Here is a 13364-nt window from a genome sequence, read left to right on the forward strand (position 1 = left end):
AGTTTCTACCCTGTGAAGCACTTGGCCATATTTATTTACTTACCAGCTTCAGTTTCAGAAGCCAAGAATTAGCCCGAGGATGGCATTGAGGTTCCTTGGCTGGACTCTCCTGTGGCCTATGAAAGGCTCGCTGAAGTCCTGGGCCTTCCTCTTCCTCACACCTCCACTTCTGACCATTGACCCTAAAGGCTGGAAGGCAGCCCCATCAAAACCTCAAAGGTCTGCCTGGGAAAAGGGGGGCAAAACCAGGGAGAAATGACATAATTGCAGAGCCAAACAGATGAAACTGAGCAGTGTGACAGTCCAGGCCATCTCGAGGGGGCCACCAGAGAACCCACGTTTGCTGCTTCCCGAGGCCCTCAGAGGCGGTGCTTGCCTGCGGCCCCCCCATCCACAGGCAGGACAGCCCCGCTGGCTGCTGTCCCTCGGTCCGGTGTCACCCTCCCCGTGCTGCAGATGGCTGAGCCAGCAGGAGGAGGCACAGGGCGGCCCCAGATGGAGGGCGCAGATCGGACGGTGACAGGCGGAGGGCGGTCTCCACCTCAGGCGCTGAAGAAGCCTGAGGCAGGCTTGCGGCAGGGCCTCGCTGCCGGCGGAGGGGCGGCCCTGAGCACCCAGCCCGCCCCTCAGGCGCCTCTGCCCCGCCGGGAGGTTGGCTGCGGCGAGGCCGGGGAGAGCCGTCGGCCGGGGGCTGCCCCCGCTGCGCGCCCGGCCACGGCTGCCGGCGGCGGGCAGCCTCGCACCCCGCCCGGCCCCTCACGGACCTCCGCCGCCGCGAGCGCCCCACCCCGCCCTCACACTGCCGCCCCACCCTGGCCAATAGTCGCCAAGCCCTGCACGCGCGCCCCGCCCCGGGCGCCCGCTCTGGCCAATGGAGGCTACGCGGGCTCGGAGGGCTCTCCCCTCACCCCGCCCCCTGGCCGTGCCGCTACCACGCAGCCGGCGTGGAGCGCTCCACTCTGGGCGAGGGCAGCTCCAGCGGGCTCTGGGCTGAGTCCTGCGGCTCCAGCGTGCCCCGGCGATAACCCTCCTCTTTGCGGCGCTTCCGAGCAGTCTCCGTTTAACAGGAGCGGCCCGATGTATTAGCCCGCTCCGCCCCTCCTGTTCCCCCTTCCCCCCCGCCGTGGGGGATCAAAATGGACTCGACCACTCGGGCAGCCGCGTAACGGTTCCCCGCGGGTCACGTGGGCGGTGCGTGCCTTATGAGGCCGGGGAGGGGCGGCCATTTGGCCTCGTGCGGGCGGCGAAGGCAGAAGCGGCGGGATGAGCTCCGGGCCGGGGATGGTCAGCCCCGGTGCCACCGTGGCCCTGCGGGTCTGCGCGGTGGGCCTGCGCCCCGAGGTGCCCATTGTGCGGCTGTGGGGGCTGGTGGGTGAGCGCAGTGCTGACTACATCCGCCTCTGCCGTGAGATCCAGGCGGCGGTGGGGCCGCGCTTGGCGGCCGCCCCGGGTCCCGGCGGACTGGTGGCTGGTGGGACTGAGCTGAGCACTGGAGACCTGGGCCTGGTGGAGGTGGTTGGGCTCTGGTATCGCTGCTGCGTGGTGAGTCGCCGTGGCCAGGACTACCGCGTGTTCCTGCTTGATGAAGGCTGCACCGTGGTCACGTCTGCATATTATCTGGCACGGGGCTGCAAGGAGCTTTTCCACCTGCCCCCTGAGGTGCTGGGCTGTATTGTGGCTGATGTCATGCCCTCTGGAGGCCCCAGGGTGGCAGCCTGTGGGGATGCACCAGTCTCCACCTGGACAGTGGAGGCTATGGAGTTCCTCAGCTATCTGCATGGCAAGGAGGTGTCTGGCATAGTGCAGGAGGTGATGACGCCGCAGCTCATAGTGCTTGAGCTGCCCCAGCTCGTGGCCCAGATGCATCACCTGGGCCTGGCCAGGCAGGTCACTCCCAGTTGGTTCTGCCAGGTGCTCAGGAGCTACCTAGCTTATGGCCACTTAAGGAACCAGCTCAGTCTGCAGCCTCCAGCATGTTCCCTTGTAAGTTCTGCAGTGCCACAGCTTCTCCAAGTTTTGCTGTCATACCAGCCTGTGTCATCTGCCTCGGATTACTTCTACCCGCAGCTTCAGCTGGGTGTGACAGAGCCTGTCCTAGTGACCCATGTCTCTGACCCACACCACATCTACTGCCAGTTGCAGAGCCTGTCCCAGGAGATCTGTTGCCTTTCTGATACCATGCGTCACACTTACGACCGGTGGGAGTGGGGTTTATTACCCAAAGTGGGCTCACCCTGTGCTGCCCGTGGCATAGATGGCCAGTGGTACCGTGCACTCCTGCTGGAGCTTATTGCTGGGGAGCAGGACCAGCAAGTGGCTCTGGTGATCTTTGTGGACTATGGCAGGAAGGAGACTGTGACCAGAGCTAACCTGCGCCATTTGCCTGCTGAGTGTTTCCGCATGCCTGTGGTGACATATTCATGTGCTCTTCAGGGTATCTCGGATGGGGGTTGTGGCTGGTCCCCATCGCAGATTGATGAGCTGAAGGCGTTGGTGCTAGGCAAAGGAGTGAGTGCTCGCATCGAAGCCTTTAACTCCTTCGAGCATCTCTATTATGTGAGCCTGTATGGGGAAAACAGCATCAACTTGAACCGTCTTTTTGGGATGCGGGCTGGCTGCCTGTTGAGCAGCCGTATGCAAGTCAGCCAAACTGAGGCTCGGGAGCAGCTGGAAGTAGAAGAATCCACAGCTGAAGAACTGGAATTGCCACCAGGAGCACCTCCTGTTGCTTTAACACACAGAGACTTGGCCTCTGCTCCTGTAGTTGGTGTGCGTCTGAAGTTGGGCGCATTCCACGACGCGCGGGTCTCCCACCTGCAAGACCCATCCGAGTTCTGGCTGCAGCTCCATGAGCATCGCCAGCTCTTCAGGCAGCTGAGGCAGAGCATGTGGAATTTTTACTCCCATGCCACGAAGCTGGGTGGTGCTGGGTGGGACCTACAGCCTGGATCCCTTTGTTGTGCCAGTGGGAAAGAGGGTGCCTTTTATCGAGCGGTGATCACCAGGGTACTGGACAGTGGGGTAGAAATACACCTGGTGGACAGAGGCAATACGGAAACTGTAGATCAGGGTGTGGTAAAGGAGCTGCTCCCTCGGTTCAGGGAACTACCTGCTTTAGCTCTGAAGTGTTGTTTGGCAGGTGTCTCCCCTCTGAGAGGGACTTGGAGTGAAGCATCTCTGTCTGCCTTCAGGGAGATTGTACTGAACAAGGGACTAAAGGTTCATTTTTTGAGCGCGCAGGGTGACAAATACATGGTTGAAATTTTTGACCAGTCCCAATTAGGAGAGAAAAGTGTAAGTAAACTCATGGCCCAGGGAGGATATGCTGAATACCAGAGGTGTGAAATACCTGAGACTCCCCAGAAATCATCTGATAAGGCTGTGAGCCAGGCCGCTTCCCCAGCACATGCTGGGGAGGAAAGCCAGATAAATGCAAAGACGAGGCTCAGAGAAGAACCTGATCTAAAGAGAAGTGATAGAGCGCTTAATCCTTATGCGGCTGTGATGGTCAGAGGGAGCCCTGTTGCAGCCATTCACAATTCTAAAAGTGGTATATCTCTTCCTGCCCAGAAGTATGAGGGCAAGGAAAACCTGCCCATCTCTTGGAGACAGAATTATTATGTGGAAATGAAGCCAGGTTCCTCTTATGGAGGTCAATTAGAAGTGGGAAGTACAGTTAATGTAGTTGTGTCATATGTTGAAAATCCTAGTTATTTTTGGTGTCAGTTAAGTAGAAATTGCCATGATCTTAAGGTATTAATGGCTGAAATTCAGGAGTATTGTAAAAATTCATCCCACCCACATGCTTGGCCAAATTCTGTATGTTTAGCCCAGTACTCAGAGGATGAAAAATGGTACAGGGCTTTAATTATTGGTGAAGTTCCTTCCGCAGGAAAAGTAGAAGTCATATATGTTGACTATGGCAACAGAGAGCTGGTCTCTCTAACAAACCTCCGCTCAACTAATGAACGCTTTCTTAAGTTAGAGGCTCAGGCTTTCAGGTGCAGCCTTTACAACTTAATCCAGCCAAATGGTCAGGATCCTTTTGCTTGGGATGAAGAAGCAATTCAGGCTTTTCAGGAGTTTGTTGATACTTCGTCATCTCACTTTGAACTGAAGTGTACAATATTTGCCTTGGCTTCGATAAACAATAAGGAGCTATTTAACATTGTAGATTTAATGACACCTTTTCAGAGTGCTTGCCAGTTTCTGACTGAGAGAGGTGTGGCCAGACCTTTATGTCCTCAAAAGCCTCTGGTATCCATGGTTCAGCTTCATTCTTACTATTACTCTATGCACGGTATCAAAATTGGGAGTGAGGAAGATGTTTATATTACGCACGTTGATGATCCATGGACATTTTACTGCCAACTTGAAAGATGTGCAGATGTCTTAGCACAGCTTATCGATAACATCGGTCGCCTAAGTGAAACAATGACAAGCTTAGAAACTGTGCAAAAGTCTGGGAGCTTGTGTCTAGCAAAGTATACTGATAATCACTGGTACAGGGGAGTAATTGTGAAAAGAAAACCTAATACAGAAGTCTTCTTTGTGGATTTTGGGAACACAGAGACAATAGAGAAAGATCATCTGCTTCCTTTACCCAGTGATGCTTGTGATATCTTGCTTTTGCCAATGCAGGCCATAAAGTGTTCCTTATCTGATATATCTAATGTTCCCAAAGAAGCTACAACATGGTTTAAGCAAGCTGTCCTAGAAAGGCAATTAAAAGCGGTAGTTGTAGCAAAGGAATCTGATGGTAAACTGTTGATTGAGTTGTTTGATGGTAATACTCAAATTAATGCAAAACTGAAGGAGGAGTTAAGCTTAATAAACAATACAGGACAGTGCAGGCATGTAGAAAATGAAACTTTGTGCTCTAGAAATACAGATGTGAATGAGAGGAATGAGCCTGCAGAGTCCCCTTTAAATGCAGGTAGGCCTCTTGAAAGAAAAAAAAGCAGATCTGAAGCCCAGGGAGGAGGGGGGAGTAGCAAAAGGCACTTCAAAGAAGGAGATGTAAACCTTTTCCAGCCTGCTACGAAGGGAGATCTGGCAGCTGGATTACTAGAATCTGATGAAATACTTAGCAGTAAGAAGGGTGCTTTTTTGTTAAATAAAGCGGGGGAGGAGTCTCTGCTCTCCGTCCAGATGGATACACAGTCAGATCTTAAATCTGATGCTGAAGGCAGGTGTATAACGCTTAAAAATGTATCTGATCTACTGCAACAGAAGATAGTGCCAGCTCTTAAAGTGTTAGTGTATGTGTCTCATGTAAATGATCCGTTGGATTTTTATGTTCAACTAGAAAGTGACGAGGCCCAGCTTAACAGCATTTCGGAAAGCTTAAACAATAGGACACAAGCAAAGAACCCTTGTGGACAACTTTTCCAAGCAGGAGACTTAATCAGTGCTGTTTATTCAGAAGACAGCTTGTGGTATCGAGCTGTAGTAAAAGAGAAGACTTCTGACAATTTGATAAGTATACAATATATTGATTATGGTAATATTTCAGTAATTAATGTTGATCAAGCGCACAGACTCCCTGAAGACTTGTCATCTATTCCAGCAATAAGCATTCACTGCTTCCTAGGTGGACTGAAACACAAAAAAAATACAGACTGGGCAGAGAAAGCAGTGCTTTACTTCACCAAGAGAACAAGTGAAGTTCTACTAACGTGTGAATTTGTAGAGAAGGTTGAGGATAAATGGGAAGTCATTCTCAGTGACCATCAAGGTATAATAACAGTGGATTTAGCTGATGAAAATCTTGCAAGTAGGGAAAGATCTTGTTCAACAGAAATACTTGACAGAGAGAACAGTGACATGGTAGCTGCGTGTGAGCCTTTGCCTCCTCAGGCACAAAATGAAATTTCCAGTGTAAGTGATTGTAAATCATTTATCTGGAAGTTTCCAGAGGCAGGTCAGACTGTAAAAATTTATGTCACAGTGGTAAATGGTCCAGAATATTTTTGGAGTTGCAGTGCTGATACAGAAGACATGAACTACGTAGAGGAAAAAATAGAGGAAGCTGAAAACCTTGGGCTAAACTCTTTGAATGATTGCAGATCTTGTATTAAAAGTGGTGATATTTGTCTGGCAAAATACAGTCAAGATGGAAAGTTCTACAGAGCTAAAGTCAGCAGCATAAAAGGTGACAATGTAGTTGTTAGACACGTGGATTATGGAAGCGAGGAAGCTGTTAGCTTGGAGATGATCAGACAAATTCCATGTGAATTGCTCAAAATACCTAATCAAGCATTTGCTTGCTGTCTGTCAGGTTTCAATTCCTCAGAGGGCTCATGGCTTAATGAAGCAAAAGAGAAGTTTTATGATATGACCAAAGACCTCTTATTAGAAGCTGAAGTAATAGAAACTTGGGAAGACAAAGCTTCTGAAGTCTCTCTGTCTGTTGTCAAGCTGGAAGCTTCTGGCAAGAGTATTAATGCAGAGATGAAGCCTTTTTGGAAGGCTAATAAAGGAACTGGTGACAATGCTTTCTCAAACCTTGAGAACCCCTTAAAGGAAAACAGATGTTCAAACAATAATATTGGTCTTTGTCTCAAAAGAGAAACTACTGCTGTTTGTGGATTAGCTCAAGAAGAAAGTGAAAGTGCTTTACTTTGTTCTGAACCTTTCCTGGGTGTAACTTCTGGGTGTTCAAATACTGTAGAAGCGAATGTGTCAGTGGGAGCTGTTGAGTATATGTCTGGGAAGGCTGATGATGGATGTGAAACAGTTGAGCATCAAAGCAACTTTGATAAAGAGATACTGCTCTCTCCTTCAGGTAAAGGTAACAATGTATTACTAGAACCAACGAGAGGCTGCAGTCTTCATATTTTGGGGAGTGAAATGAAAGCTGCAGAACAAGAGTTATCTGAAGTACTGTTTCGAGAGGATGCTGAGCTGAAAGCAGAAATGACAGGCAGTGCTTCAGCAGCCAGTCTTTTCCGAGGAAACAAACAAGAACTGCAAAGATTGCCAGTGCTCCAGGTACAGTCGTCTTGGAGTGATGAAATGGGGACGTTACTAGAACTGGATCAATTACAAACGCACTCTTCGTATGATGATCTAAAAGAGTTCATACTAGAGCTAGAGGCACTTTCAGTGCAGTCCTCCTTTGGTGAAGAAACAAAGGAAGCTCTGGAAACAGAGTCACTTGAAATGCAGGCAGCTTTGGGCAATGAAGCAAGAGAGAAAGTGTTGGAACGGGAATTGTTTCAGCTGCCAGTTGTGAGTGAGGAGACGGGGGAGTTGGCAGCTCTGAAATTTCTTGAAATCTTACCATCACTTAATGAGAGAGAGAGCTTGGTACCTTCAGTTAGTGATGGACAGAAGACAGTAGAGCTGACATCTTTGGGAGAGATGGCAAAGAAACTGGAGTTGAAGTTGTCTGGAGTTCATAAAGCAGAAGCTATACCAGAAGATTGGACGGAAGTAGAGCCTCCTTCGCTAAGGCTGTCTTCATCTGGTGGTAGACCTGAGAAACAACTGGACCTGAAGACCCATGACATGCTGTCAATGCTAGGTACCGAAATTGAGCAGCTTCTGGAACTGGTACTGCCTGATGTGCAGCCATCTCAGGAAGATGGGGAGGAGGACCTGTTAGGGTTGGAACACACTGCACTGCAAAGTTCTGAAAATAGTGGAAGTCAGTTTTCATTTCTTACAAAAGACTTAATGAATCAGAGGCCTGTTTGCACTGTAAAATCATGTGACTGCAAAGTTGAGAAACATAAGGAGTGGCAGAAGAAGAAAGATGACTGTTATGTGGAAGAATGGATGAAACAAGACTTAACTGACTCATTTAAAGAATGTGGAAATACACATGTGCAGTCTTCAGACTGTAAGCCTGGGGATGAAGAAGTAGAAAAAAAGCAAAGTGGGAACTTGGCTGACTGCGGTGCAGGTAAAGTATCTGATTTTAAGGAGTTAAATAATCAAAATGTTGTGCACATTCAAACATGAGAATAGCTTTCTTGCAGAAACCTAATTTTTGTTCCCTAATAAGTTACTATATTAGCATTAACGTCAGTATGCTTTGATGGGTTATGGACATCAGACTAAGCGTAGTATCTCATGGATAATATGACAGTCTGACAGCAACTAATCTTACTTTGAGAGGTTAATGATTTTATGATTGGAAATCTCTTTCTGAATATGAAATGCATTTTCAAGACAGTTCACGACGACAGATTTTTAACTTTCAAATGCCTGTTAAGTACGAGTACTTTGGAGGGGGGTAGGGGAGTATGGGAGGTAGTCTGTGAGGCATTTGAGTCTTTTGGAGGGGTGGGGTTTTTTTCTCTTTTCTTCCTCCTTCATTGATATGTCATCATTTTTGTAGAACACAGTGAGTATACTTGTAATCTGAAGGGCTTTGCTGTTGGTTCCAAATGTGTGGTGTGGACCTCTCTAAAATGGTGTGAGGCTCGCATTTTGGAGGTATCTGAAAAAGGTACCAGGGTAAGTATGATTTGAATACTCTTTCTGCATTCTTAAGATCTGGTCCTTCTTTGATCTTCCTCCAAACTTTGAATATTTTACAGAATTCTATTACAGAATTTAAGACTTAGTATTGCAAAGGCTGATTCTGGACTTACAGACCACATAAAAACAGCAGTGTCCATGGATGCTATATGTCAACACTTGATATTCCCCTCACATCTTATTCCCCTGCATTGACTGCGAAGACTGAAGGATCTGGCTCCAGTTTGAGATACATACTCATATGTGTGTGGTTCTGTCTGGCCTGCGAGTTAATGTTCTGCTGTGGAGCTGTGTTACCATTAAATGCTCATGAAACTTGGCATTATTTTACTGATGTTTTGAGGAATTAGTGCTAGAACAGTAGAAACCTGTGAAGAAACTTAAATTATACTGTAATTAATAATGAATACACAACTATTCCTACTTCAGTGAAATGTGTATTGAATTAGTGGTTGGTGGGAGTTAACTTTAATAGTAGATCATAATCTAACGGGCTGCCTTGTTCTGCTGCTGTTTAAGCTATGGGATAAATGAGAAGTCTTCCTCCAGTTCAGGGAAAGTGTGTGTGTATGTACACATATGCACAGGCATTATACTTACATAAAAGAGCCTTTAAGTTGTAATTTAAGGCTGCAAATCCAAAAGATCATTTCATAAAAGTAACTTTTTGGAAGATTGAATGCCTGAAATCATGGAAGCCAGCTCTTTTGCCAGTAGATTCCTTAAGTATCTGAAGCTAACCTCAGCTGTATTCAGATGAGTGTCAGTGTCAGGTATGTAGCGATATCCCTATTCATCAGTTTCTTACTGGTTCTGATCTAGTAGGTGGTTTCCAGCCTTCCTCTCTCACCATACTTGGATTAGAAGCCCAGGAGAGCCTTGAGCAGATTCAGTAGTGATATTCAGCTTTGTTAGAGGTTAACTTGCTCTTCCTTGCAAGATCCACACTGAAAGCCTTCTCAAAGGCAGGGAGTCCTCAATTGTGTTTTCCTACTATAAGTCGTCTTTGAGTGTACTCTCAGGATCCACTGCTGTGCTAGATATGATTCGGCTCTGTCTGTACAGGTCTTGAATCTCTCCAGTGGGAATGAGGAGATTGTGGATCCTGAGAATGTCTGGAACGGTATTCCTGACTTGGCTTGCAGATCACCTGAGGTATGGCAGTGTGGTATTGGACTGGGCAGGACAGTACCGATTTTTAGAAAGGGTGCTCTGAGTTTAGTTGTGATTCTTCCTGTGTCACCATGAGAATAGAAGGGCAAAGTAGCATTAATCTAAATCTGTGCATTCATGCCAACCGCTAGAAGCACAGTATTTTTCTTTAAGACATCATATTGTCCTTCCTTTCCTAATAGATCTCTATGGAGACTGTAGAAATTTGTATAAATCTATTGTATAACTGATACAATATATAAAACTATTTATATAGATTTATATAAACTGTCAGCCATTTGGCCTGAGGACTGTGAATTCAGTCTGGGACTAGATTAATGAAAACAGCTTGAAGGAAGAAATATTACTGGAAGACTACTATTAATCAAGAACTGTAGAACAATGCTGATGATATGTGGTGTTTGATAGATCGTGCTAGTAGAGCATGTAACTAACTGGTAAGTCATGAAAAATACTTCTGTTACAAAGTAATTAGGCAATGATAGTAAGGTTTTCACCAGTGTTCTTCATGAAGTACCAATGAATGAAAAACTCATGTCTGGAACCCAAAACTCAGGTTGTCAGCCATGCTACTGACGATATCAGAATGAATTTCCAGTTCATTCTTCACGTGCAGTTTTTGCATCAAAGCAAAAAGTGGACAGAAGACTTCTGTAGTGAGTTATAAGGGGGGGAAAACAGTGGTAAGTAAGAGTCCAGCAGTAACTTTTTACTGATATAAAAAGTGAGCTTAGTATTAAAGGAAGCACCTCAATAGAAAACTATCTTGGCAATAGTGACAGCTTCCTAACGGAATCCCCTTTTGTTTAGGCAATAACCCCTGCAACCGAAAACTTGCAGTCCTTACCAGAGCAGTCCTTAATTCCAGGTAAGACTACCTTAAACCTCTCAAAGAGGTTGTGTACTCAGTGCGTGGATGCTTTCTAATTTTCTAGAAAATGCTGTATTTTAGAAAATACAGTTGAAACACTTTTTTTTTTTTGAGCGCATGTATTTAATACTGTTGTAATTTTCTTAGTAGCATTAGCTTACATACTGTTAGTTTAATGGTGAATACATGCAATGAAAGCTGCTACTCTGTCTTGATTAGAAATCAATTTAGTATTTATTTATTCAACCTAGTGGATTGAGTCTCTTGGACAAGCTGGGGTGGTACACCTAAGTTACAGATTTTGGTAGAGTTTTGAGCACTGGCCACCAGCATGCTACTCTTGCTCATGTTTCTGGGGCAAGGCGAGTCACTGCTAAGGCAGACTCTACTAAGCATTGTAGTTTGGGATTTGAATGCCCCAATCCCTTAATAGATCTTGGTCTATGAATTTAAACCCATAATAATACCATCTTAGTTGTTGTAAGGATAGTTTGTGAATAGTGCACGTACATCTTTATTCTTACTTAAAAATTTTAGAGTGTTACTGGTGAACACCTGTTCTGTGTACCAAAGAAAATAGTACAGGTTCTTTCTGATTATATACTGTTCCTATCATGTGTGGAATCATAGAGCAGTTCTGGTTGAAAGGGACCTTTGGAGGTGCTCAAAGCAGAGTCAACTAGATCAGGTTGCTTAGGACCTTCCTTTCAGGTCTGGAATCTATCCAAGGACGGAGACTCCAGAACATCTCTATGTAACTTGTTTCCGTGTTTGACCAGTGGTTGCCTGATGGAGACTGAACTAAGCTTAAGTAGAGATAGCATTTGTTTTCAGTGATTGAACTGGTAATTGTATTTCAGAACAACTGTACTGAAAGCTGACTGGTTTACGGGTAACAAATAATGAAGCCTGCAACAGAGATCTAGTTATCTGTTGGGCAAAAAAGTAGTTAAAAGAACTTGATTAAAATGTTCAACTAGTGAATCTACAAGTCATCCCTCAATTGCATCACTCCAGTGCAGGATTATTCTTGGTTTTGATAATACTTTTACAGTTTTTACCACTTCATATTAGTTTTTTTTTTTCCCTCTATGGTTGCTAATTATTATTGTCCAAATTTGCCCACTGTCTGTGTTCTTGAATACTTTGCACGGTATTAGTGTATGCACCCTCTCAGCAACAGCGCAGAAAATCTGAGCTAAGGTCATGTAACCACGTGGCACAGAACTGGACCTTGCTGCACACGTGGGCCACTGCCTGGAAAGGCTGTTTGAGCAGAAGGTACCTGATCCACAGGATGCAAAAACTCCCGCAGAGGCGTATGTGAAGCCCACTGAGGGATGGAGTGACTTGAACTCATAACTGAAATCTGGGAGCACTGCTTGCTTCATCTTCTTGGCCAGTTCTGTTGTTTCAACTGCCTTATTCTTATACAATAACTTTGCGTAAGTGTCTTTTAATATGGTCCAATATGCTGATGACATCTAGTCTGAAGCTGTGTAGAGCTATGACTTTAGATATTAATGCACTTATATATGTTTATAGAAACATCTTGATGGGTCTAATCTGTTTTTATTCCCTATAGAAAAGCAAACTGGCAGCAGTTCAGATTTAGTGGAAGATCCTCATGTCCTCCAACATTCCTGAAACCAAGTGACATGTTCACCACATGAAGCTGAACAAGTACCTGTGTACACGAACATTCCCGTGAAAATATGTTTTCATGGGAACAAGAATACAAGCAAAGCGTTGAGTGTTTCTTCTACCTAACTGAGCAAATGCTTGTCACTACCATACTTTCCTGTCAAAGAATAGTGCTTGTTGGTAGACCGTTATTGTCAGCTTGGCTTCTTATAGCTGTACTTTCTTTACTTAAATAAGAATTTGCCTCTTGACTGGCATTCCTTATTGAATGTGTGTGTGCACTAACTTGCATCTAGCTGTTGGTAGGTGGTTCTTGAACAAAGATTTTTTGTGAGCTGCTGTATAGGCTGCTGTGCTGCACAATACTGCTTTCTGATGTTTGCTTTTTGAAAAGTTGCATTGTTAAGTGTGTGTTCTTTTTTTTTTTTTCCTTTAAGAGAAGTTGAGGGTATCTTCTTTTTTTGTGGAGTGAGTTTTTTCTCTGTAGGGGAACATAGTTGTTTTGGGTTGAAGTCTTGCATTTGGTGCTGTTGTAAAGCAATGGAAGAAGCTGGAATAAAACTTTGGCTGGCATATACTGATCAGTGTTTTGTTAATGACTTGCGTTCTTTCCCAATGCATAAGCCCCAATGCTGTGCGCATACCGAGTATCTTTCTTCAACTGTACTGCTGCAGTTAGATGTAGCTATGCACGTCCTGCAGTTACTGGTTCTGTTTTGACCCTAAACAGCTCTCTAGAGCACTGTGAGCTATGGCGAATGCTTTGAAGGATCAGAGTCATGTACAAAATAGAACTTGTATTTATGACATGGCATTAATTGCACTAATGAAAGATGAAGCTTTTCCTATAAATATGAAGCAGACCTAGTAGAACGGTTTTGCTGCTGCATGTGTACAGTGTGGTAACGACTTCTCCTTAAAACAGCTGCAGCTTATCTCACCTTTTATTCTCCACCTCGTGCTGAAAAGGGGTTTCTATTTTCCAGTCCTGTTCCATGCTCCTGTATAGCATAGGTTTTTCCTCCTCTTCAGAGGCTCTGGATTTTTCATGCTGCCATAATGTTTTAGGAACCCAAGATCTCTGACAATGTAATAGTCTGGCTGAGTATCACAGTAGATCTCAAGTGTTAATGCTCACTCAGTAAGAGAAACACATGTTGATTCCCTTAATAGAGACAATACATGA

The 13364-nt window shown here is 45.5% G+C and overlaps 1 protein-coding gene across 1 annotated transcript; it reads left to right on the forward strand.

Moving 5' to 3' along the window:
• Positions 1-1263: 1263 nt before the first annotated feature.
• Positions 1264-12759, forward strand: TDRD6 (tudor domain containing 6). The gene is made up of 5 exons (XM_075144919.1): positions 1264-7909; positions 8348-8466; positions 9556-9645; positions 10474-10531; positions 12120-12759. The coding sequence occupies exons 1-5, from the start codon at positions 1264-1266 to the stop codon at positions 12179-12181; spliced, it is 6975 nt and encodes a 2324-aa protein (XP_075001020.1). The 3' UTR covers positions 12182-12759.
• Positions 12760-13364: the final 605 nt, after the last annotated feature.

This window comes from Calonectris borealis, chromosome 3 (genome assembly GCF_964195595.1).
Source record: "Calonectris borealis chromosome 3, bCalBor7.hap1.2, whole genome shotgun sequence".
Lineage (NCBI taxonomy): Eukaryota > Metazoa > Chordata > Aves > Procellariiformes > Procellariidae > Calonectris > Calonectris borealis.